The 22114-nt window shown below is 40.8% G+C and overlaps 4 protein-coding genes across 15 annotated transcripts in view; 3 read left to right on the top strand and 1 right to left on the bottom strand.

Moving 5' to 3' along the window:
- LOC306937886 (tuftelin-like) overlaps positions 1 to 5091 on the top strand; it is a 27633-nt gene extending 22542 nt beyond the window's left edge. For all 3 annotated transcript variants that reach the window (XM_079521901.1, XM_079521900.1, XM_079521902.1), the window contains 5 exons: positions 1085 to 1308; positions 2488 to 2593; positions 2891 to 2974; positions 3370 to 3464; positions 3759 to 5091. In XM_079521901.1, coding sequence (XP_079378027.1) covers positions 1085 to 1308; positions 2488 to 2593; positions 2891 to 2974; positions 3370 to 3464; positions 3759 to 3834 — 585 coding nt within the window. In that variant the 3' untranslated portion in view covers positions 3835 to 5091. The remainder of the gene's footprint in view (positions 1 to 1084; positions 1309 to 2487; positions 2594 to 2890; positions 2975 to 3369; positions 3465 to 3758) is intronic.
- A 937-nt stretch (positions 5092 to 6028) lies between these two features.
- LOC306938945 (uncharacterized protein) lies at positions 6029 to 12048 on the top strand. Of its 2 annotated transcripts, none has more exons than XM_079523347.1 (4): positions 6029 to 6100; positions 7780 to 7888; positions 8096 to 8182; positions 8804 to 12048. In XM_079523347.1, exon 4 carries the CDS (start codon positions 8826 to 8828, stop codon positions 9360 to 9362), a length of 537 nt encoding a protein of 178 aa, XP_079379473.1. In that variant the 5' UTR covers positions 6029 to 6100; positions 7780 to 7888; positions 8096 to 8182; positions 8804 to 8825; the 3' UTR covers positions 9363 to 12048. The 2 variants fall into 2 exon arrangements, with proteins under 2 accessions (XP_079379473.1, XP_079379472.1); XM_079523346.1 differs by having other exon boundaries at positions 8760 to 12048.
- A 727-nt stretch (positions 12049 to 12775) lies between these two features.
- On the bottom strand, positions 12776 to 16059 carry ltap1 (lipid transport auxiliary protein 1). Its single transcript, XM_079523345.1, has 7 exons — positions 15650 to 16059; positions 15286 to 15387; positions 14811 to 14919; positions 14667 to 14720; positions 14124 to 14290; positions 13813 to 13871; positions 12776 to 13274 (listed from the first exon to the last, which is right to left on the bottom strand). Exons 1-7 carry the CDS (start codon positions 15704 to 15706, stop codon positions 13067 to 13069), a joined length of 756 nt encoding a protein of 251 aa, XP_079379471.1. The 5' UTR covers positions 15707 to 16059; the 3' UTR covers positions 12776 to 13066.
- Positions 16060 to 20463: 4404 nt separating this feature from the next.
- ubap2l (ubiquitin associated protein 2-like) overlaps positions 20464 to 22114 on the top strand; it is a 36200-nt gene continuing 34549 nt past the window's right edge. For 4 of the 9 annotated variants that reach the window (XM_079523029.1, XM_079523030.1, XM_079523028.1 and 1 more), the window contains exon 1: positions 20564 to 20723. The gene's annotated coding sequence lies outside the window, so the exon portion shown is untranslated. The other 5 variants (XM_079523026.1, XM_079523032.1, XM_079523031.1 and 2 more) reach the window with 2 other exon arrangements.

Genomic DNA, 22114 nt, shown 5'->3' with positions numbered 1-22114 from the left:
AGAATGAACATTACATGTATTCATTTGATCATATTTTTTACACTTTTTGTAGAGACCAAAAAGGTTTAGGCTGAAGCTTAGTTTGCCTATCCTTTAGCCCAAAAAGATGAATTATTTATCGCGACGTTCCTCCGCCCACTTTTCAACTCGGCCGTTCGCCTGCTATCGCCGGTAGTCGCCGGGTCCCATAGACAAATAATGCACTTCCGGAAAATTCGTCTGTCTGTCACCCGCTGTTAAAACTTACTTTAAGGGTCCCATATTTGAGTGGTTTCAGTCCTTCTTAGTCCGTTCACTCCTAGTGGCAGAGTTCATGATTGTGATATAGGTATTCCATTTGTTGTTAAGACAAATTGATATTTATATGTAATGTACAAGATAATGAAAAACAATGAAAGGAGGTGAAAAAGAAAAAAGAGGAAAGAGAAAAAATAAATAAAGAGCATGAGCAAAACAATTACAGCAATGACATTGTTAATGTTAAAGAGTAAATACAGTCCAATTGAGTAAGTATAAGTAAATAAACTCATCCCCCCAATAGAAATATACCATGTTCACCTCAGATCCTTCACTACATGTCTATTTTCATGTATAATATCCATTTCAACCAGTATTTGTAAAATGTCTCTGTACATATCCTAACGGAAAAAGTAAGTTCCTCCATTTCGTATATGTTCTATACAATGGCTGTCCACTCTCCTCTCGCAGGCGGGCTTCTATCCAGCCACTTATACTCTCTCTTTCTATACATGTGTAGCAGCACTGCACTTTCACAGTGGGGATAGTGACATGTTGAAATGAAAAGACAGACCTACCTTTGTGAAATCATTTCTTTTGAACTCTGATTTGTATAACATGACTCTGTCATGTTATACACCACTTATACTATTTGACAATATAGACATTTAGCTAATACACTGATCCATAACAACTTACAAGTGCAAACAGAACAAGCTTAAATTCCTACATCATCCATCCATCCATTACTTCCACTTCTTAAAGGATCAGTTATAAAGAGAGATACCAGCAGACCCACAGGATCCATCCATAACTGCTCAAATCTGCTCTCTGTCACCTCCTGCAGGCGGAGAAGAGTGAGTTATGCCGCCAACTGGATGAGCAGGCCGGGCGTCTCCAGAAGGCCGAGGGGCAGTCGGAGGAGAGGGGTCAGAGGGTGGAGGAGCTGGAGAGGCTACTGGGAGGCATGGAGATCGAAAGCGCCATTCTCAAAGACAAGATGGCCGCTGGAGAGGCTGAGCTGCTGCAGCTCAAAGCAGAAAGGGATGAGGATGAGGGCAAGCTGAAGAGGTGAGAAGAAAAGACACCTTCTGGTGGTTAAATGTGACCAGATTTGACTGAGAGACTGCCATCGCGCAAATTCCAGCTTTTCACCAGAGGAGAAAACCCTTCTTTTTTTTTTTAAATGAGTTAATAGCACAGGCAGACTCTTCACATACTAGAGCATGTCTGAAATAAGTGTCAGAGCTGAAATCGACATGTAAATATGAAATAAATGCTTAAACATGTAGCTAGGTGTAATGTTAGAGACCACAAAAGTGAACCTTTCAAGCCTGTTTTCTCAACTCGCTGTTTTCTGCAAGACATTACTCTATAAGCCATATCTCCAAAACTAGTAGGACAAACTGAACAACCAATATGTCAATTTGAAGCTATGATTCCCTGGTTTCATATGACATGAAAAAACGAAAATTCAAAAGAATCCAATGGCAGTCCCTCAGTCCAATTTAGTCACAAATGATGAATGGCTCAAACTCCACTAATAGTCACACCAACAACTCAAGCCTTATCACTCTCAAATTTTAACGCCTGGTATCTCAACATTTCTCGCAATAGTTTTTGTAAATGTTTAGAAAATAGCTTATCTAGCCGGCAAGCTTACAGCGTGCCACTTTGCGATGTGTTGTGAGCTGGTAGATCGGCTAATATGGAGTCGCTGAAGTATAAAATAGGGCTTTAAGTGTTTAAAGTGGTTCAGGGTTAGAACTGTGCGACAAAAGGGTCAGTATATCTGTTTATATAACATTTATAGTTCCTTTGGGATATTGTTGCATAAATCCCCAATATATCCATCAGTGTAAGTCAATATACCCAGGTCTTACTGGTCTTACACACAAGCGCTAGGTAAATGACACAATAAGCAGCTAACTGTATAAGTGACACAATATGCAGCTCTTATAAATCGGACATAACCGTATCGTGGAACCGTAGAATGTAAATATGCCACAGTCCATACCCTATGATTTCCTGATACTATGTGTTATAGTGACCATATTGCCTTGGTAACATGTGTGTTTGTGTGTGTGTGTGTGTGTGTGTGTGTGTGTGTGTGTGTGTGTGTGTGTGTGTGTGTGTGTGTGTGTGTGTGTGTGTGTGTGTGTGTGTGTGTGTGTGTGTGTGTGTGTGTGTGTGTGTGTGTGTGTGTGTGTGTGTGTGTGTGTGCGCGTGTGCGTGTGCGTGCGTGCGTAGGAATGAGGAGCTGGAGAAGGAGGTGGCCGTATTGAAGGAGAAGATTCACCACCTGGACGACATGTTGAAGAGCCAGCAGAGGAAGGTTCGCCATATGATCGAACAGGTAGAAACATCTGCGTATAGAATTGCAAACATACACATACAAATGCAACATTTTATTGTTGTTTGGGAAAAAAGGTTCTTAGCACACAAAACGTTGGCGGCCCCCTGGTATTAACTCTGAGGGCCCCGGTCTAAGGGTCCCAGACCCCCTTTTAAAGACCCATGGATTAGAGGGAGTGGAGCCAAGTGGAAACGTGTGTGGTGAAACACAACACACGGTCGTCATGAATTAGTGATGACGTCGTAAGTTGTTTTCACTCTGGGGTAGCATGACTTACTCTACTGTGTGTACATACAGCTGCAAAACTCTCGGACCATCATGCAAGATAGAGATCGGTTCATTGGGGACCTGGAGGAGAAGGTGGCTTTCCTGGAGGCAGAGGTAAGAGCAAAGCAAAGTTACTATATTTACCCAGGGTATCTGGGCTAAGCTCAAGAACTTGTTTCCAGCCAGGCCCTGCTCATAGAACATTTCATGGTAGTGGTTCAATGCCTTGCTCAAGGGCACTTCAGCGGTGGTAATTTTAACGTGTCGGACCGCTGATTCGAACTGGCGACCTTCCGGTATCAAGACCGCTCCGCAATCCGTTCGGCCACCGCTGCCACATAAGTGTGTGTGTGTGTGTGTGTGTGTGTGTGCGTGCGTGTGCGTGTGCGTGTGCGTGTGCGTGTGCGTGTGCCTGTGCCTGTGCCTGTGCCTGTGTGCGTGCGTGCGTGCGTGTGTGTGTCCTGCAGAATGACCCTTAACCTCCCTTCTTAACTTCTTCCTGTCTACAGAACAGAGAGATGCAGGACCACATGGAGTACTTCCTGGGTGGACAGAGCTCAGAAACAAAGACCTCGACTGAGAACAAACCCCAGGTCGTCTACAGGTGAATATGTAGTATAATAACGACATTCTGATTCCTTGTAAGCTCTGGGATGGTTGGAGATACTGTGCCACAACAGGAGGTCATGCCACGACAGCAACAGTCCAGTCCTCCTGAGCATGACACTAAATCCCCTACCTGCGTAGCCATAATAATAATAATAATATGACCATGACTGTAATATTCCATTTTAAACCTACGTATAGGATGTGTTTGTCAGACTTATCAAAGCCACATGTCCCAGACAATACTCTTTAACTCAGTGTTTTTGTTTGTATCTTTTTCCCCTTCCCACAGCAAACAACTCACACCATCAACACATTCAAAAAACAAGCCCCTTCCTTTCATCAAAGTCATTGAGATCAAGTCCTGAATGAACAGCGTGACTCAAACGGAGACGTTGGACAAGGAATAACATGTATGCCGCAGTGTAAATAAATGTGTGTGTTCCATCCATTGTAAATAACATATTTGTTGAAATGTGTAATATTCAGGTCAATTATGATTTGAAGCAGCAGGCTTGTGAGACACCATGGTAATAAAGCACCCTTACAAGTCTTTCATTAGTATTATTTATGAAGCATGTTAGTTTAGTTTAGTTTTTGCATGACGTTATCAGCTTTTCCATGCCCAAGGACAGGCAGTGAGAAATATTAGCAGACCTGGTGGCAGACGGTCACCAAAAAAGGAAAACAAGGTGGCAATGTAATGTTATAGAAGGAAAGTCAATTAACTATGTACATAATATGATTATGCATACAGTACATAGAGACAAGTGTCCATGCTATATACTTTTAGATGACGTACCGTGATGTACTGTTGGTGAAGTTCCCTGCATTGCCCTTATGGGCCTTTCCTCTCTTTCTCCCATTCAGAATCTGATATATTCCCTTGTCGTAGCGTAGCAGACCTACCTCAGCTCCAGTGCCATGGTTGGTGTCTGTGTTTTCTGTTTTGGGATAACATTTTTAAACAAAGCACTTATTCTGTTGAGTGTTTCAACACTTACTTTCTGCAGTGGTTCTGAAGAACCTCTCAAGGGCTGGGTCCTTGAGGGGGTTCCAGAAGCTCCTCACCTAAATGGTTGATAGTTAGGAACCAAATGGACCCTTACAAGGCTGTAATGGAAACAAATGGTTCAATGGCATGACTCTAAAACAAGGTGGTCTTGTAAGGTATGTTAGACTTTTCACCTGTATTTTATTTTAACATGTTGCTGGTTAGATCAGTGAGAGGCTAGTTTTTGTAATTTAAGTTTATGTAAATTATTAGCTTATAGGTGCCTAGCGCTGCAGCCATTCTCTAGGGATAAAAATATATTCATCTAATACTCCTAATGACCTTTATTTAAATAATAAACCTCTGATGCATGTTTTCTTTTACTCCAAACTGTTCATACTGTCTGTTGTATTTTTCTCTTCCGGTTTTCTATTTTGTTAAAACTCCATGCCGAACACTTTTTTATAAAATGAATGACTATTTACTGTGAAAGTTATCATTATACTTCTTTCTTTGTGAACAATTGAAGTGCAGTCTATCCTTTGTGTTTTTATCTAAATACATTTTATTTAAACATTAAAAATGTTTCAGTGCCTCAATTTCTTCTGCTCAACATAGTGTTATGACTCCAAAACCTCTATACAATACTATGCAATACTCTCCATTGACTCCCCACTCATCCAATTTGCTTTTGTGATCTGCTTGTATTAAACAACGTTAAAGGACAACTTTAGTTTTTTTCAACCAAGGTTCATGTTTTAGGTTGTTATTAGAGAAAGTGTTAATTTTTCTTCATTTGCTGCTTTCTTTCGTTTTAGGGATTTTAGCGGCTTTTGACAGGGGGGCGGGGGCATTCGAGCATGGGGCTAAATATGTATTTCTTTACAAAATATTATGGCGATTTATTATTTTATTATTTACTATAGTCCTAATATACCCCAGGAAATTACATCTGGCCACAGAAGATCACAGGAGCTACTGAATGTGAAGGTAGCCTACTGGGGGGAAGCCACACTGTGTTATAGGCTCAATATGCAGTTTGACACATTCAGTAGATCTCATGATCTTTTGTGGCCAGATGTAATTTCTTGGGGTTTAGTAGGACTAGAGTAAATAATAAAAAAACAAAATCGCTCTAAAATAAAAAAAGAGAGAGAAGCTCATTAGGTCCCATGAAAAGTAGAAAAAAGCTGATATGTTAATGTAGCCTATAAATTACATATTGCATTCTAGTGCTACAAAATATAGACTAAAAAGTGAGTCCCCCTGACCATGGTTGCAGTGCAGTGCAGTAGTATGAACTGCTTTCAAGATTGAACTGACATTTGCAATTACCTTTCTTTCATTATAATTTCATTATAATGCCCGTGCCACGGGCTGACGGGGGCTATCTGCACAGCCACAAACATCGAATTCTTTATTCAAATGACATGTTTTATTATATTTTATGTAAGGCAGTAGCCTACATTAGCCACTAGGTGTCGCTGATCGACCGTCTCTTCGCCCGTTAATTCCCATTACAGTATGTTTTATAGGACACCGTAGTTCTGTAACGCGTTACGTTTGGGACGCCATCTTTTTCCAATATTGTTTACCTCATCATAGGTTATTTTAATAATAACTAGGCTACACGTCCAAAGGTAAGAAACTAAAGCAAGCTATCAATGTTAGTGGCTGGCTGCCTACATTATTGTAACATAAATACTACCACCTAGCCAATGTTCAACTAATGTATCATTTATGTTAATTTAGACTTCGGAATGGATTTAAGAAGTGCTTGTGTTTTGTATGATTTGTATTAAATGTTGGCCGTACGATTGGCTAGCTGGTTGGAGTAGATCACCACACCAATTATAGAAATAGGGCAGTCTGCTATCTGCTGTCTTTTACATAATGTTTTTTTCCCCCACACTAAAATAACGTGTGCCTTGTAGGACCACTGTACCCATGTCCTCGCTAATGCTCATTGGTACCATTTCTGTCTAGTCTACGGTCTGTGTGTCAGCAGAGGATGGCTCTGGGCAGTTCATAGCTCTGGTCCATAGCCCTAATGCTAATTCTGCCCTGCACTAAGGGTAGAATTAGCATTAGGGCTATGGACCAGAGATAGGCAGTTCAGAAACATTTCGGAAGGTATAATAATCATTTTATATATATTTTATTAGCCTAAGTTGGAACCCAGCTACAGGTATGTTGGAACACCATCGATGATGTCATTGGTAGGAATGTTTCTGAACTGAGTGACCAGGGACCAGAGCCCACCAATGAGATGCAGGGTGAAGTAGACAGACTTATTATGAAGATAAGGTTGAATGTACTTTGAAATTACTTTGTTTCTAATTGCTATCGGTGTTAGATTATTGTTTTTTCCACTGGATCATGATTTTCTATTTAAAATAAATGTTTCGAGGTGGATGCTGGTAAAAACTGCAGGTTGAAAAGGCTCTCAGCTCTGAACTTGGTAGAATCTGCACCTGGCTCGCTGATAAACTATCTTTAGACTTGAGAAAAACTGAATCCATTCTCTTTGAATCAAATAGTAATCTCAGGCTTCTCAGTTAAAGTGGGTGACAATATTATCACACAAAATATAAAATTACCTACCTAGGTTCCATCCTGGAGGCAAATCTTTCCAGTGATAAAATGGCCACCAATGAAATAAAAAAGGAAACCTAAATACTTCCTTAATTTCAACGAAGTCCACACTCTACGTGCAACGCCAGATTCGGCTCAAACAAGGGATTACATTAATTTCGCTCCTATGCCACTAAAACGTGGAACACCCTACCAACAGCCATTAAGACATGTGAATCCCTTGACTCCTTCCAAACCGCTCTCAAAGAGCACCTACGGAGTACGGACCACTGCAATTTGAAACTGGCCCCTGTAAAAAAAGTATTTGGTTCCCCCCACCCCTTTTCCTCCCATACTGTACATGTTTTCCCTTTTTAAGTGGTGCAACCACTTCATTAACATGTGTGTCTGTCCCTGGCTGGGTCCCTGGCTGGGTCTGTCCGAGCACGAAAATAGCGTGTCACTGTTGCGCAGCCTAACACACACACACACACACACACACACACACACACACACACACACACACACACACACACACACTCTAACTGTATATATGATGATTTCGGATGTGACAGTACAGTACAGTATGGGGACCTCCACACGGTAACTCTGTCATTTATCAACCGTTTTGAATGTGGGCGGCTCACCGTAACCGGCCCGGCCCCCTGGGCGCGTTCCTGGGGGTCTGGATGTACCGGGGACCCCACACGGTAACTCTGTCATTTCTCGACCGTTTCGGATGCAGGGCGGCTCGCCGGAACTGGGCCGGCACCCTGGGCGCGTTCCTGTAGGTCTGGAAGTTCCGGGGACCCCCCGGGGACCGCCACGTGGAGTTGCACCACTTACTTCACACGGTGTGATTTTTTTACTTTTTTACTTCATAGAAGTGTATATTTGTATGTCTTTAAATGTTCTGATGAATTGAAAATGGTGGACCCTGTTGTAAACAAGTCTTTATCATGGTTTTGTCCACAAAGTAGCAGTTTTAGTATTGACTTGTACTTTCTTTTGAAATGTACCCATTCTACATACTGTGAAATAATCAATACTCTCTCACTAAGGTTATGGAGCCAGCAGCCAGTGTGGTGGACCAGCAGCCTGCGCACAGTGTGCAGAGGAGAGGAAAGCAGTTGTTGTGAGCAAATAAGGTGGATATATTTTCGTAATCTGTCTTCATCACTAACAACCACAGGCTAAGTCGTCCCACGGAGGTGGCTATCAAAGTCAGTTTCCCAATCTGGCGTGTGGAGGTTTTTAGGGAAGTCTGTAGTACAGGCCTCACACAGGTCTCATGAATCCAGAATGTGTCTGGTGCTTCCTTCTCTCTCAGCATAATAGCCCATCACAGACATGCAATGCTTTTGTGTTATGTGGAGAAGCCGCAGCATGTGTGGGTTACATAAACAATTATTATGTTAATCAATATGGGAGTTATATTCATAGCTGTTACATAAATAATTTCAACATTGTCCTATCCTTCTCTTACATTACTGATCAGAATATCTTCATCTCCCCCAGACCTTTCAAAGAAAAATACTTATATGGTTTAACTTATAACATTTAAAAGGTTTTGAAACAACTTTAGAAGGATGTGTTTATCATAGTTAGGTTGTCAAATCTCTAAACCTTTTCTTAAATCCCCTTTTCTCTCTTCTCTACCACCATATTCTGTTGTGTTTCTTCTCGCCTCTCCATACATGTTCCTCCCCTCCTCTGTATGTCCAGTTAGCAGAGTCCTCTTGTGTGCTTCTTTCTATTTCATCCTTCAGCCAACAGAGTAGGAAAGAAACCATGACGGACAAGAAAGCACGGAAAGAGAAGGCCAAGCTGGCCAAGTTGGCCAAGCAGACGGAGCACTATGAAGACATGGCCACCACAAAGACTTTGACTGAGCAGGACTCCGGCCTCGAAGACGATGAGCGCAACCAGCTCTCTGTGTCACACAAGAATGTGGGGGGAGAAAATGGGTCCTCCTCAACTCCAACACAGTTGAGGGAGGAGATAAGGGATCAGAGGAGGGAACTGAGGAGGGAGCTAAGGAGGACACAGAGGAGAGAACTGAGGAGGGAACTGAGGAGGGGGCAGAGGAGGGAACTTAGGAGGAAAGAGAGGAGGGATATGAGGAAGGTAGAAAAGAGGGTACAGGAGGAAGCAGAGGAGGAAACAGAGGAGGAAAGGGAGGGGGGAGCAGATGAGGAAACAGAAGAGGGAGCAGAGGATGAAACAGGAGGGAGCAAGAGGAGGGACCAGGATGAGGGAGGAGCGAGAGGAGGGGAAAGGAGAGAACGAGGGAGGGAGCAAGAGGAGGGAACAGGAGGGAGAAGTTAGCGATGCACAGTATTATCATTTCATTATTTTGTTATTGTCCAAAATTACTTAAAAACGTGTTATCTGTATTGAACAGATTCAATTATTCCTGATATGTCGCACTGATACGATGACACATTACTTATGTGCCAACCAAGATGTGTTGCCTGTATTGAGTGACTGCAGACCCGGATCAGGCAGATATATGGCCCACACAGTTTCACAACCCATACCGAAAATAACCATATTAAAGGAAAATGTCATTGTATTACACTTCTTGGGTCATTTTCACATCTACTTAGGCTTTTGTGTGCATCCCAGACAATTAAGTTGCTTGTAGGTGTGACAAAAGACCCCAGAAGAAGTGTTATAAAGTGGAAATTACCACATTGAAGTAGACATTAATAAGTTGAATTTAGGTTTACATGAACTTGGTTTCATAAATCTAATAATAAAATCACACCCGTGTGAAGTGAGGGGCGCTCTTATTATCTTACAACATCGAGGACAAAACAAACATGGACAAAACAAACATTAAACTCTGTTCATTGTCAATGGTGTTTTTAATGTTTGTGTAAGGAAAAACAAACATTAAACCTGTATATAGGAGGGGCTAGCGCCCCTCAATAATTATGCAAAACAAGGCAGGTGTGCTCTTAGTGAGGCACTGAGAATCATGAGCCGTGACCAAGCGAGCTGCCATGTGAGCGAGCCTCGTCATCAACGAGCACGGCTGTGTCGAAGTTGCACATACAGTAATGGGCACGGTGGCACAGTTGGTAGTGCTGTCGCCTCACAGCTAGAAGGTCCTGGGTTCGATTCCCGCTGGGGACGCTGTGGGCGCTGGGCGTGTTCCCTCCTCCGCGTCATCAGTGCCCATACCCGAGGTGGGGTTGGCGAAAGGGCCTTTCTGTGTGGAGTTTGCATGTTCTCCCCGTGTCCCCTAGGGTAGGTACCCTCACAAAAACATGCAGTAATCCTGGTCTCTAAAACTACCTCCCCCTGGCCAGCCGGGGCGCCTGATGGAGGGGGAAAGGAACTGGTTGGAATAACGTGTTCCTTCCACGCCCGGCCAGGGAAATTCCCCCCTGTCAGGTGAAAAGAAGCAGCTTGGACTCCTCATGCATAGGAGGCATGAGGTCAGTCCGCTGCCCCCCCCAGGTTGGCAGAGGAAGTGTAGCGCCCAGGATTACATTAGATAATTGGCACTGGGTGAAAAAACTGGGTTGCAAAAATCGTGGGATAAAAATTATAGAAAAAAAGAAAAGTTGCACATTTTGCAGGACACTAAATGTAATGCATCGGCCCATCTTCAACAACTGTAAATGGGTAGGAATGCAGTCCTGCAGCCTCTGGTAGTGTAGGAACCCCATACTGGCCTACTCCAATCTAGGGATGTCCCGATCACGTTTTTTTGACGTGATCGAATCGGAACAATCCTACTCCAGTCGGTCTGCTGGTTCATGTGTCAGCACTGGGTCGTATAACTTGCCTTGACTATAGATCTGACTGTGCTCCAGGTCTTCAGACAAGCCCCTTCTGGGAAAAACAGCTCTTTGAAAGTGACACCAATTTTTTATCTTCAGTCATGTGAGGAGGGAGCAAGACACTGTTGTTAAATACAAAACTTAATAAGCCACCTGACCATCTGACATCCAGAAATGCGCTCCTCCCCACATCAGTAGTGCGGAGTGCTATATTTCGGAGAGAAAGTGCGCAAAAGCGTATTATGATCATCTGAGATCATTCTGTTCTATCACAGCTCATTTAAAACCGGCCCTTGGAAACAGTGTCTTCCGGCCTACTAAATCAGGTCATAACAAAGCTGTGTTGTTTTTATCTGAATCCAGCATCAAAGGAGTTGCAGGGGTTCCCAAACTTTGTAGCTCGAGACCCAAAAGAGAAATGTGTCTTTATTTTATTGAAAATAGTTTGTGAGCTTGTAGATCTGCTATTTTCACTAGTTGATTGCTTTTATTTATTCATGGAATTTCTTAGATTTTTTTGAAAATGTATAAAAAATAAATACATTTCTTTTTCATTTCTGAAACATTTTTATTTTTGTAATCTTTTGAAATAATGTAATAGAATTGGAATAGGAAACGAAAAAGAAAAAAAAAAAGAAAGTACTCATGGTCCATATAAATTGTTCGGCAACCCCAAAATAGGTCTCAAGTCTCCCAACCCACTGTTTGGGAAACACTTAGTTACTGTATAACAGGTGTGTGGTAAACCCTACATGTGGAAACTGGTATTGCAATATTGGTATAATATGACCATAGAAATAATTGGCTATAATGTATTAGCCATGATTTCAATATTGTGCATCCCTGAGGAGAAAGTGGATGGAACAGAGGAGGGAGGAAGCACATGCCAAATTACTTTCTCAAACACACACTGTTGTTAAAAGTGCATTAATTCTATCATTTTAATTCAATTAGCACTTGTGGTAACCAGGCAGCTAGTCACCTTTATAGCTTTCTACTGTCTTTTGTTTTGGTTCTTGTGTACATGTTTATTAGAAAAAAGAATGCAGTCTTCAAGATCTAAGCTCATCTTGGTTTGTACTCTTATTTGTGCGTCTTGTGTGCGTTTCAACCTTGTTGCTGTTATGACACCTGAATTACCCTCTGGGGATCAATAACGGTTTCTCTTATGCAGTTAATCAGATAGGGAGACTCCTATATTATTAAAAATTAAAGCTAAAGTGTGTTGAAATGTGTTTTCATTGCATGGAGCTTGTCACTGTGGCTCCAGAAGTACCTTTATCCTTGATTCACAACTGCAACCAAGTGTTGATATTTAAAACACTTGATGGAAATCCCTCATGATTTATTTCAAATCACGAGATGTAATAATCACACATTTAAGAACTTTTAAATTAAATAATTTATGTCATATAAATACTATTTTACATCTATACAGTCCATGAATGAAAATGTACATTTACATAATTTTGTTTGCATTCGTGCTGAGGCTAACGGCCACTTAGTTGGTTTTACAAAAATCAGCATTGGCTACATTCACAATCACATTCTTAAGAAACAAGCTCATTAGGTCGAGGTCCCATGGAAAGAACAAAATGTAAATTAAAATTGTGGTTGCAGTAAGATGTTTACGTTTTAAATGGCTTTAGCAACAAAGTATTTTTCTTTACTTGAAAGGGGAACAGGGAATAGAGGCTTAAAGGGATAGTTCATCCCCAAAATGACTTGCTATCGATTAATCAACCCTATGAAGACTTGAATTCATGGATATTTTTTCGTTTTTGTCGCATTCCTAAGACAACAATTTTATGACCAGCAGTGGTTCCCTATGGAGACACAAAGAGTCTCCTTTCTGTCTCCTACCGGAGACAAAACCAGTTATCAAATCATTGACTTAATGTGACAAAAACAAAATGGGGCTTCATGGGGTGTGTAATTGATAGAAAATGGGTGAACTACTCCTTTGATGTATTTAGGAACAATATTTGATCTCAAGTGACTACTGCCTGGTTAAAAAAAAGTTAAGTTAAAAAAAGGAAGAAATTGCAGTTTAAATAGTCACAATTCTCCATTGTTAAAAGTTCATTTGAAGGCCAGTTTTTTAGAATACATTGATTGTTTCTTTCAATGTGGAAATTACAGCATCACTTAGAAGTTACAATAATTATGTTTTGATTCATGACAAAACCAGGTCTCAAAGGGAGTTCAGTCAAGTCAGTCAGTCAAAATCTCAGTCTTTCACAGAGTACTCTCCAATGTGTTGTAGTTGTCTTTAAAGCTCTTGAGTTCCAGAAAATGTTTTGGTCTTTTGCTGCGCTGGCCAGTGGAGGGCAGATAGGTGACCTGGATGGTGGAAGGGGTGCTGCAGACAGGAGACCCCGTCAGGTCCTTGGCTGCAGACTGGTGATGTTGGTCTAGACTGGTGGTGCTGGAGTAAGCCTTCACCCTGAGAATGGACACAGAAGAGGGATTATATAAATATTATTATTATTTGTAGTAGTAGTAGTAGTAGTAGGAGGAATCAGAAAACATATTACTTATTTACAGTGAATGTATCAGTATTCTCTGATTATACTGTCAATTGTGATTGGTTGTATCATACATCTACATTTGTATTTTAGAATCTTAACTTAAATCCTCTATTCTTAGAGAAATGGACCCGAGTAGCAATTGTACTCAAGTTTTTATTTGACTCTACACCAAATCTATAATAATAGACGACGACTACGTGGGGGCTGCGGGGCTCGAGCCCCCTTGATGATTATAAGAACATTTCGTCCCTGCTCCCGTGTTGTGAGATTGTACAGCTGCTATTTATGGCTAATGTTTCCACCAGAAAATGGATGCTGGGGTTCAAGTGGTCTCAGAGCTCTGAGCACCATAGTCATAGTAGTAGACATTATTATATAGTAGTCGCAGTAGTAATGTACTGAGCATACTCAGAAAATTAAGCAGCTTCTAAGGCCTGGCCACACAACACTTACACATCAGCTAGTTCATTGAGAGCCATCTGGTATTTCAGGAACTCCGCTTCCCCAAAAACCTGGAACGAAGAGTGAAAGTCAAGTCATCGGTAGTATGTTGTCACAATCAATGACTCAAATTACATACCCCCCCAAACACACACACACACACACACGCTCAAAAACGTTCTTATCTAAACACACTCCATTCATCCATCCATCCATCTTCAACCACTTATCCGTAGTTGGGTCACGGGGCACGGGGCAACAGCTCCACAAACACAATCAAGTCTTCAATTACATTTTTAACACACACTGTGGTTGTTACACACCCCAGTTCCATGGCGAGCATTGTCATAGCCCTCCAGCAAGCTGTCAATGAGTGCACTGCGGCTGCTCTTAATCAGAGAATGGGAGTTCCGAAGCTCTAGCAGCCAATTCCGAAAGCTTCGTCCAGTGAAAGCATTGGGACTCCGGCTGAAATCCTGCAGTGGAATTCCTAGAAAATGGGTAATGGATGCAAAAAGCAAAGTTACTATATTTACCCAGGGTAACTGGACTAAGCATCAGATACTTGTTTACAGCCAGGCCCTGCTCATAGAACATTTCATGGTAGTGGTTCAATGCCTTGCTCAAGGGCACTTCAGCGGTGGTAATTTTAACGTGCCGGTCCGGGGATACGAACAGAAAAGTGTGAGAAATAAGATCAAACACATGCCATTGGTTGAGTGCTTCCCCACCCCAAGGCAATGTGCTCTGCATGCATTAATCATTGATTGAAATAAGGTGAATGGAATAAGGTGTATGAATTTCAGAAACCATATCATGGTTGATTGCTAAGGAGAAAAATGCAGACATCAAGATACATCTCTCACCTGAGTCACGAATAGCATCCAAAGCCTTCATTCTGTACAGGTAGTTATAGCAGCCTGTGGATTATAGACATGTTTTTAAGCCATTCTTCAAGATTTCAGGAACTTGATTGTAATAACAGAACAAACTTCAATTTGCAAACTCACTGATCTGTGCATCATTTTGTATCCTGTCATCTTCTAATGAGAGCAGGCGAGGTTCAAAACGGATTTCCTGCACCCTGGACAGTCTTGTATCGATCCCCTCTCTTACACCCTGTAACCCATCAACACATGACCCATGAACTGCCATATTAACAGACCTGTACATACACTACATTAACACCCTCTGTTCAATTATCCATTTGTAAATGAGAGTGAAAAATCGGTGAAAATGTGGGTATGCCTATTATTTTAAAAATATCCCTTTAAAAAATACCATGTGGGCAGGGAAACAAACCTACCTTCTTGAGCATCATGATTCAAGGTACTGAAAGACCCACCCACTGTGACCCACCTCAGACATCAACAACATTATGAAAATGTAAAATATATAATTGTCTGGGGTTTAGTGTTTTAGGGTTAAAGCTTTATATTGCATGAGGATGTCTGTGACTGTGTATTACAGGGTCGTATACGTTACCTTAGGAGCATTATGCCCGATAGGGGCATGGGGACCCCGGCGAGATCTCATTGCAAAACGCATGATCTGCCTCTTGACAAAGATGAAGAGCAGCACAAACACCTGAAAACGTACAATCCGCGGGTGGTCAACATACACATAACTCTGGAGAAAGCGTTCAAACACTTGATGGATAATAATACTAGCCCTGGATCAAGAAGACTATCTTATATGTATTTTATCAATAGGCCTACATGATATACGAGAGTCTAAATCTTAGGCTATATAGATATTTTATCCATTTTGACATATGATCAGATACAAAAGGAAAGTCAGACTCGATATGCTAGATATCCAATACTGCCAGTTAAAATTAAAAACTTACCAAACTGCCATAGGCCATGACCAGAACTACATTAACTCCAGATAATGATTCTGCCATTGTTTGTCTGATTCAGACGTTTTAGATAACAGACTCACTCAGATCTGTACCGTATGTGATCAGGTTAATGTTAGCTACCGTAGCTAGCTGTGCATGTTTACCTAACGTTACCCGTTTGATGTTCAATTTGGCTGTCTTGCAACTAAAACATGTAAATTCCCTTTTACCGTTAAGACCATATTGCTAAATAAAAGGGGTCATGGATCCTACTCATTTTCAAATAGTGTAAGTGCACTGCATTGTCCAATTTAGATGCCTTGCCGCAGCACAAGACAAGACAAGTGCACCTTCGTTTCTCGCTGGATGGGATGCTATTGGTCGAACAAGGTTTACAATGCAAGCTGGGTGCCTCTCAATATATATCTATGCCATAGAGTATATGATCTATGCCTATCAAGGCTTAACCTGATGGTCTCGCGAGATGATGCTATTGTTTACGACGCTCCAGAATACCGTAATAACAGTGTACAATGCCCGGTCAAAACAACACTAGAAATTAAACTCTAGAATACTGTTAGAATAACCTAAGAAAGTAAAAATGAATGACACGACAATTGCATGCATATCTTCACTTTGTATCAAACAAAGAATAATTTATATATTATACATAGTAACAAGCAACTGACACACACGCACGCACGCACGCACACACACACACACACACACACACACACACACACACACACACACACACACAGTGACAGTTCATGTTCATGGCACCTCCTCCTCCACACAGACAAACTGCCTATAACAGCCGAAACAGAACAGTATTTAGCAAGTTGTAGGCTTTGCTTTTTGTCATGCCAGCTATTCTTAGGCCACTCGTGGTCAGTTTATGCACATGGCCCAGGCTTCCGAATATCAGTATGGCATTAATCTACAGCGATACCTCAGGTTTGTTATACTTCCAAGTAATGGTTGATACTTAGAATGTTTATCTTGGAATGCCTGGTCCATACAAATCAAAGACACAGCCCACCTCCAGAATCAGGACCTCCTTGTGACTGGTGTCAACAAAGACAAAGACAACATCAGGTGTATTTGGGATGTTAGCAAAGACATCACATGCACAGCTAAACCAATCTGGTAACACTCTTGAATGTTTATACATTGCTGCACTAGATGGCACATACTTTCGAATTGCATCAGACACTAGGTATATATTATTATTATATAGGTCAACAATCCGGTCGTGGCGAGCAATATACACATTTTTGTATGTAGGTGAATCAATATAAGGTTTAACCCCCAAAAAATTGATACAAAAGGTTTTTCAATGGATTCTGGTAGTATTGGGCATGTTAAATAACATACTAAAAGTCTACCAAAATCTACTCCCCAGAAAGCCGTCATTTTCAAGATTATTCTAGTACCTCTGGACATGCTTAAGAACATACTACAAATTTAGGAAGATATACCTTCGGGAAAGGCGTCATTTCCAAGATGGTGTTAAAAATGGCAGGCTTATAAAGCTTATAACAGCTATACTGTATATCTCAATTGAAAAGAAATTATACAAAAGATTTTTCACTTGATTCTTGTACCTGTAGACATGCTTATGAACATACAAAATATTTAGGAAAATACACCTTCCGGAAAGGCTTCATTTTCAAGATGCCGTTCAAAATGGAAGCCGGCACCGCTATACTGTATATCTCAATAGAAAAAATTGAAAGTCTACCAAAATCTACCTTCAGGAAAGGCTTCATTTTCAAGATGGATTGAGATATAACAATTTTAAGCTCCCGGATGCCGTTTTGGACACCATCTTGAAAATTAAGCCTTTCCCAAAGGTATATTTTCCTAGATTTTTGTTATGTTCATAAGCATGTCCACAGGTACCAGAATCAAGTGACAAATCATTAATATAAATATATTCTATTGAGATATACAGTATAGCCAATTTAAGCTTGGCTGGCTGCCACGGCTGCCATGTTGGACGTCATCTTGAAAATGAAGCCTTTCCTGAAAATAGATTTTGGTAGACTTTTAGTATGTTATTTAGCATGGCCAATACTACCAGAATCAAGTGAAAAATCTTTTGTATCAATTTTTTCTATTGAGATATACAGTATAGCGGTGCCGGCTTCCATTTTGAACGGCATCTTGAAAATGAAGCCTTTCCGGAAGGTGTATTTTCCTAAATCTTTTGTATGTTCATAAGCATGTCTACAGGTACAAGAATCAAGTGAAAAATCTTTTTTATATTTCTTTTCAATTGAGATATACAGTATAGCCGTTTATAAGCTTTATAAGCCTGCCATTTTTAACGTCATCTTGGAAATGACGCCTTTCCCAAAGGTATATTCTCCTAAATTTGTAGTATGTTCTTAATCATGTCCAGAGGTACTAGAATAAGTTGAAAAATACTTTGAAAATGTTTTCCCATTTTAGATATGGCCATTTTAAACTCTGTCTGGGAATCTTGAAAATGCCCATGCCCAATACTACCAGAATCCATTGAAAAACCTTTTGTATCAATTTTTTGGGGGTTAAACCTTATATTGATTCAACTATTTGTTATGTGTGCAATGGATTCTAGGTGTTGATTAGAATCATGATGGTTTATACAGAGTGGAGTGTGGGTGTCGGGATACCAGATTGACAGATTGTACGTGGTTGGTAATACTTGCAGTCTTACTTTGATGGTGAATTTTAAAACATCCTCCCCAATAGCAGCATTTTTGTACATCGAATGTGAAACAGAGTGATCAGCTGAATTAACACAGGCCCCACACACACACACACACACACACACACACACACACACACACACACACACACACACACACACACACACACACACACACACACACACACACACATCTATCTACCGGTATCTATCTATCTATCTATCTATCTATCTATCTATCTATCTATCTATCTATCTATCTATCTATCTATCTATCTATCTATCTATCTATCTATCTATCTATCTATCTATCTATCTATCTATCTCTTTCTCTCTCTATACAGCACCTTTTCAAAAAATTAGAATATTGTGTAAAAGTTCATTTTCTTCCCAAATAAAATTCAAAAAGTGAAACTTTCATATATTCTCAATTCATTGTGCATAAAGTGAAGTATTTAAAACCTTTTTTTGTTTCAATCTTGATGATTATGGCATGCAGCTCATGAAAATCTAAAAAATCCTATTTCAAAATATTAGAATATTTTACAAGAGCACTAAAAAAATATTTTTTTTTAAACGAAATCTGTCAAGTATATTAACGTATGCAGTCAACTTGATCTGGGCTACTTTTGAACAAATTATTTCATCAATGGGCGTGGCATGGAGGTGATCAGCCTTTGTTCACTGTTGAGGTGTTATGGAAGCCCAGGTTTGCTTTGATAACAGCCGTAAGTTAATACAAAGTTAATTTGTATTGTTGAATCTACTGTCTCACACATTCCTCTTGACAATACAACCTAGATTCTCTGTGGGGTTCAGATCAGCACAGTAATACCATGGTCAGTACACCAGTTACTAGTAGCCTAGTTTTGGCACTGTGGGCAGGTGCCAAATCAAGCTGGAAAGGAGCATCTCCATGAAGCTTGTCAACATACTGAAGCACCATGTAGGCCTACTCCAAAAAGAAGGGTGTGTTGAAACCAGTGTTAAGTTTTCACTGTCAGTGGACCAACACCAGCAGATAACATGGCCTAAAACATCACTGTGTTTTATCCAGAGTCCAGAGTCTCAACACAACTGTCTATTATGATATTTTACAGCACTGTGTGCCTCCGTACATTGACAAGCTTTATGTTGATGCTGATCTTCCTTTTCCAGCAGCACTTGGCACCTGCCCACAGAGCCAAAACTGTAACTGGTACTAGATTCAATAATACAAATTAACTTACGGCTGTTATCAAAGCAAACCTGGGCTTCCATAAACACCTCAACAGGGAACAAAGGCTGATCACCTCCATGCCACGCCTCATTGATGAAATAATTTGTTCAAAAGTAGCCCAGACCAAGTATTGACTGCATACATTAAAGGGGAATACCTCATTTTCAACATTTTACTATGTCATTAATATACCTTTGAGCTGTTGGCAGGTATGAAAAAAAATCATTAACATTGTGAATCACATCTTGATGACATCATCAAGATGTGATTCACAATGTTAATGATTTTTTTCATACCTCCAGTTCTAGGAAACACAGAATGGGGGGGACTTTTTTAAATTATTTCCACACAACAGCTCTAAGGTGTATTAATGGCATGGTAAAATGTTCAAAATTAGTGGTATTCCCCTTTAATAAACTTGAGAGATGGTCGACATTTCTCTTAAAAAATATATTTTTTTTAGTGGTAGGGCCTATCGTAAAATATTCTAATATTTTGAAATAGGATTTTTTGATTTTCATGAGCTGTATGCCATAATCATCAAGATTGAAACAAAAACAGTTTTAAATACTTCACGTTATGCACAATGAATTGAGAATATATGAAAGTTTCACTTTTTGAATTTTATTTGGGAAGAAAATGAACTTTTACACAATATTCAAATTTTTTGAAAAGGTGCTGTATAGAGAGAGAAAGAGATAGATAGATCGATCGATAGATACATAGATATCTACATGTGTAGATAATTACACATGTTGAGTTAAAGTACATGTGATAATGATAATCATGCGGTTTTATTGTTAAATGTTGTTGTATGTATAATGTATGTTGTGATTTGATTTTTTTTTTAAATGCTGTATGTTGCATTTAAAAGTAATAAAGTATGTGGTGTTGTGATAGTGTGCAGTGGCTCCAGACAGTTTCCTTGAAGCCCCCAGCGTGTTAACCACGTGACCCAGCTATCTGTAGTGTCAGAGTGGAAAAGAAACAGGTAAATTCCGAGTCTCTCGCTTTTATTGTCTGCGCGAGTCGGTTCACTGTATTTTCTGCTCTTTAAACGTCGGGGATAGGGCCAGGGGTCGCATATTCTCTCGTCTAGGAGGTCGACGACGAGACCATTCGGTCGGTTGTTTTGCAGGAAATCTTTCGGTTGAACCTGGTTTCTGGTTAGTATGATCGCCTGTTATTTATTTTCATGTGAGCTCGGGGCCTTGCAGGCCAGCCGCGAGCCTCGGTGTCTGGTCTTTCTTTGAACCCGGCAGACATTGGTGTATTTGGGGATAACCTGAACAGCGATGGTGTTTCATGGTGGTGGTGTGCTAACGGTGTAGCATCGTTAACACTCGCCAAAATCATATCTGACAGATGGCTAGTATGGCAGGGCATATTTGTGGGGTATTTCCAGACCCCGTCAGTCGTATTTGGGGTGTTTACGTGACGGTGAAGTGCACTGTGTGGTGGAATACAGACTCGGGTTAGCTCGCTTGTTGGCAGGTTACTGTTACCACTAGTAGCCAACCAGCTAACGTTACCCACACAACCCTGGTGGTGATGTCGTTTCCTAGAAGGCTAGCTAGTCTTAACTAAACTTCACTATATGACGCAATTTTCAGCTGCAAAAAAAGACAATGCCATCTTTCATTTGAAAATAACGTATATTTGTCTCACTAAGAAGATACGTCCTAGCCTGGCTCTCGCTCGCCATGAGGCTGCGAGAAGAAGCGGAAGCCCCTCTGCTCCGAGAGTCTGACTGAGACTCGACGACGGGCACCCCCCCCCAACCAGCAACACATTAGCACGTTAGCATGTTTGCCATGTGGTTGTGGTTATTTGATGTGGATATATCCGACAGACAGGCCCTGGACGTAGGCTTTAATTCAGGGCCAGGCTGTCCTCAAGAAGTGGTCGTTTACGTAACGTTAACCAGCGTTACCGTTTAGTTACCGAGCGGATGGATGGCCGTGCGTCTCTGTTGCTCTGCGTGCGTGTCGTGTACTGCTATGTACTGGCACTGTGATGTTTGTGTACATCCTGAATCGTTCACCGCACATCAATGTCGTCGGAACAAATTCATGTTTTTTTACCCTGCTGCTTTGAGATTGTAGTTTGATGTATGATATTGTACAAGAAGGTTGTGCTGCTGGGTCTATACACTTAATACAAACACGTACACAATGTAACTACATGCGTGGTACACCTCAACGGTCCCATGCATGCCAGATGCCACGCTACACACTATTTCCCGGCAGAGACCCCGCCACCAAAACAGCGCGTTGAAAAACCGCAGTAGCCGTACAATAATCTGTTTCTACTATATATGCATAGTTGCCGTGTTGCCAACTCTTGTGAGAGAAATAAGCCAACCCACCTCCAAAAACAAGCCAACTCTTAGCGAGAGAAATATGCCAAGTCCAATAATATCGCTATATAATACTAATAAATAAATAGTTGATGCATTTATCATTTTAAATACTGTGTATCTACAATTATGAATGTTTTGGTCATTTATTATACTATTACACACATAGTAGAGACACCAGACCCATTCTGTCTCTGT

Source organism: Electrona antarctica (assembly GCF_951216825.1).
Source record: "Electrona antarctica genome assembly, chromosome: 15".
Taxonomy (NCBI): Eukaryota; Metazoa; Chordata; class Actinopteri; order Myctophiformes; family Myctophidae; genus Electrona; species Electrona antarctica.
Note: the sequence above shows the minus strand (reverse complement) of the source record. Positions and strands in the feature narration are given on the sequence as shown.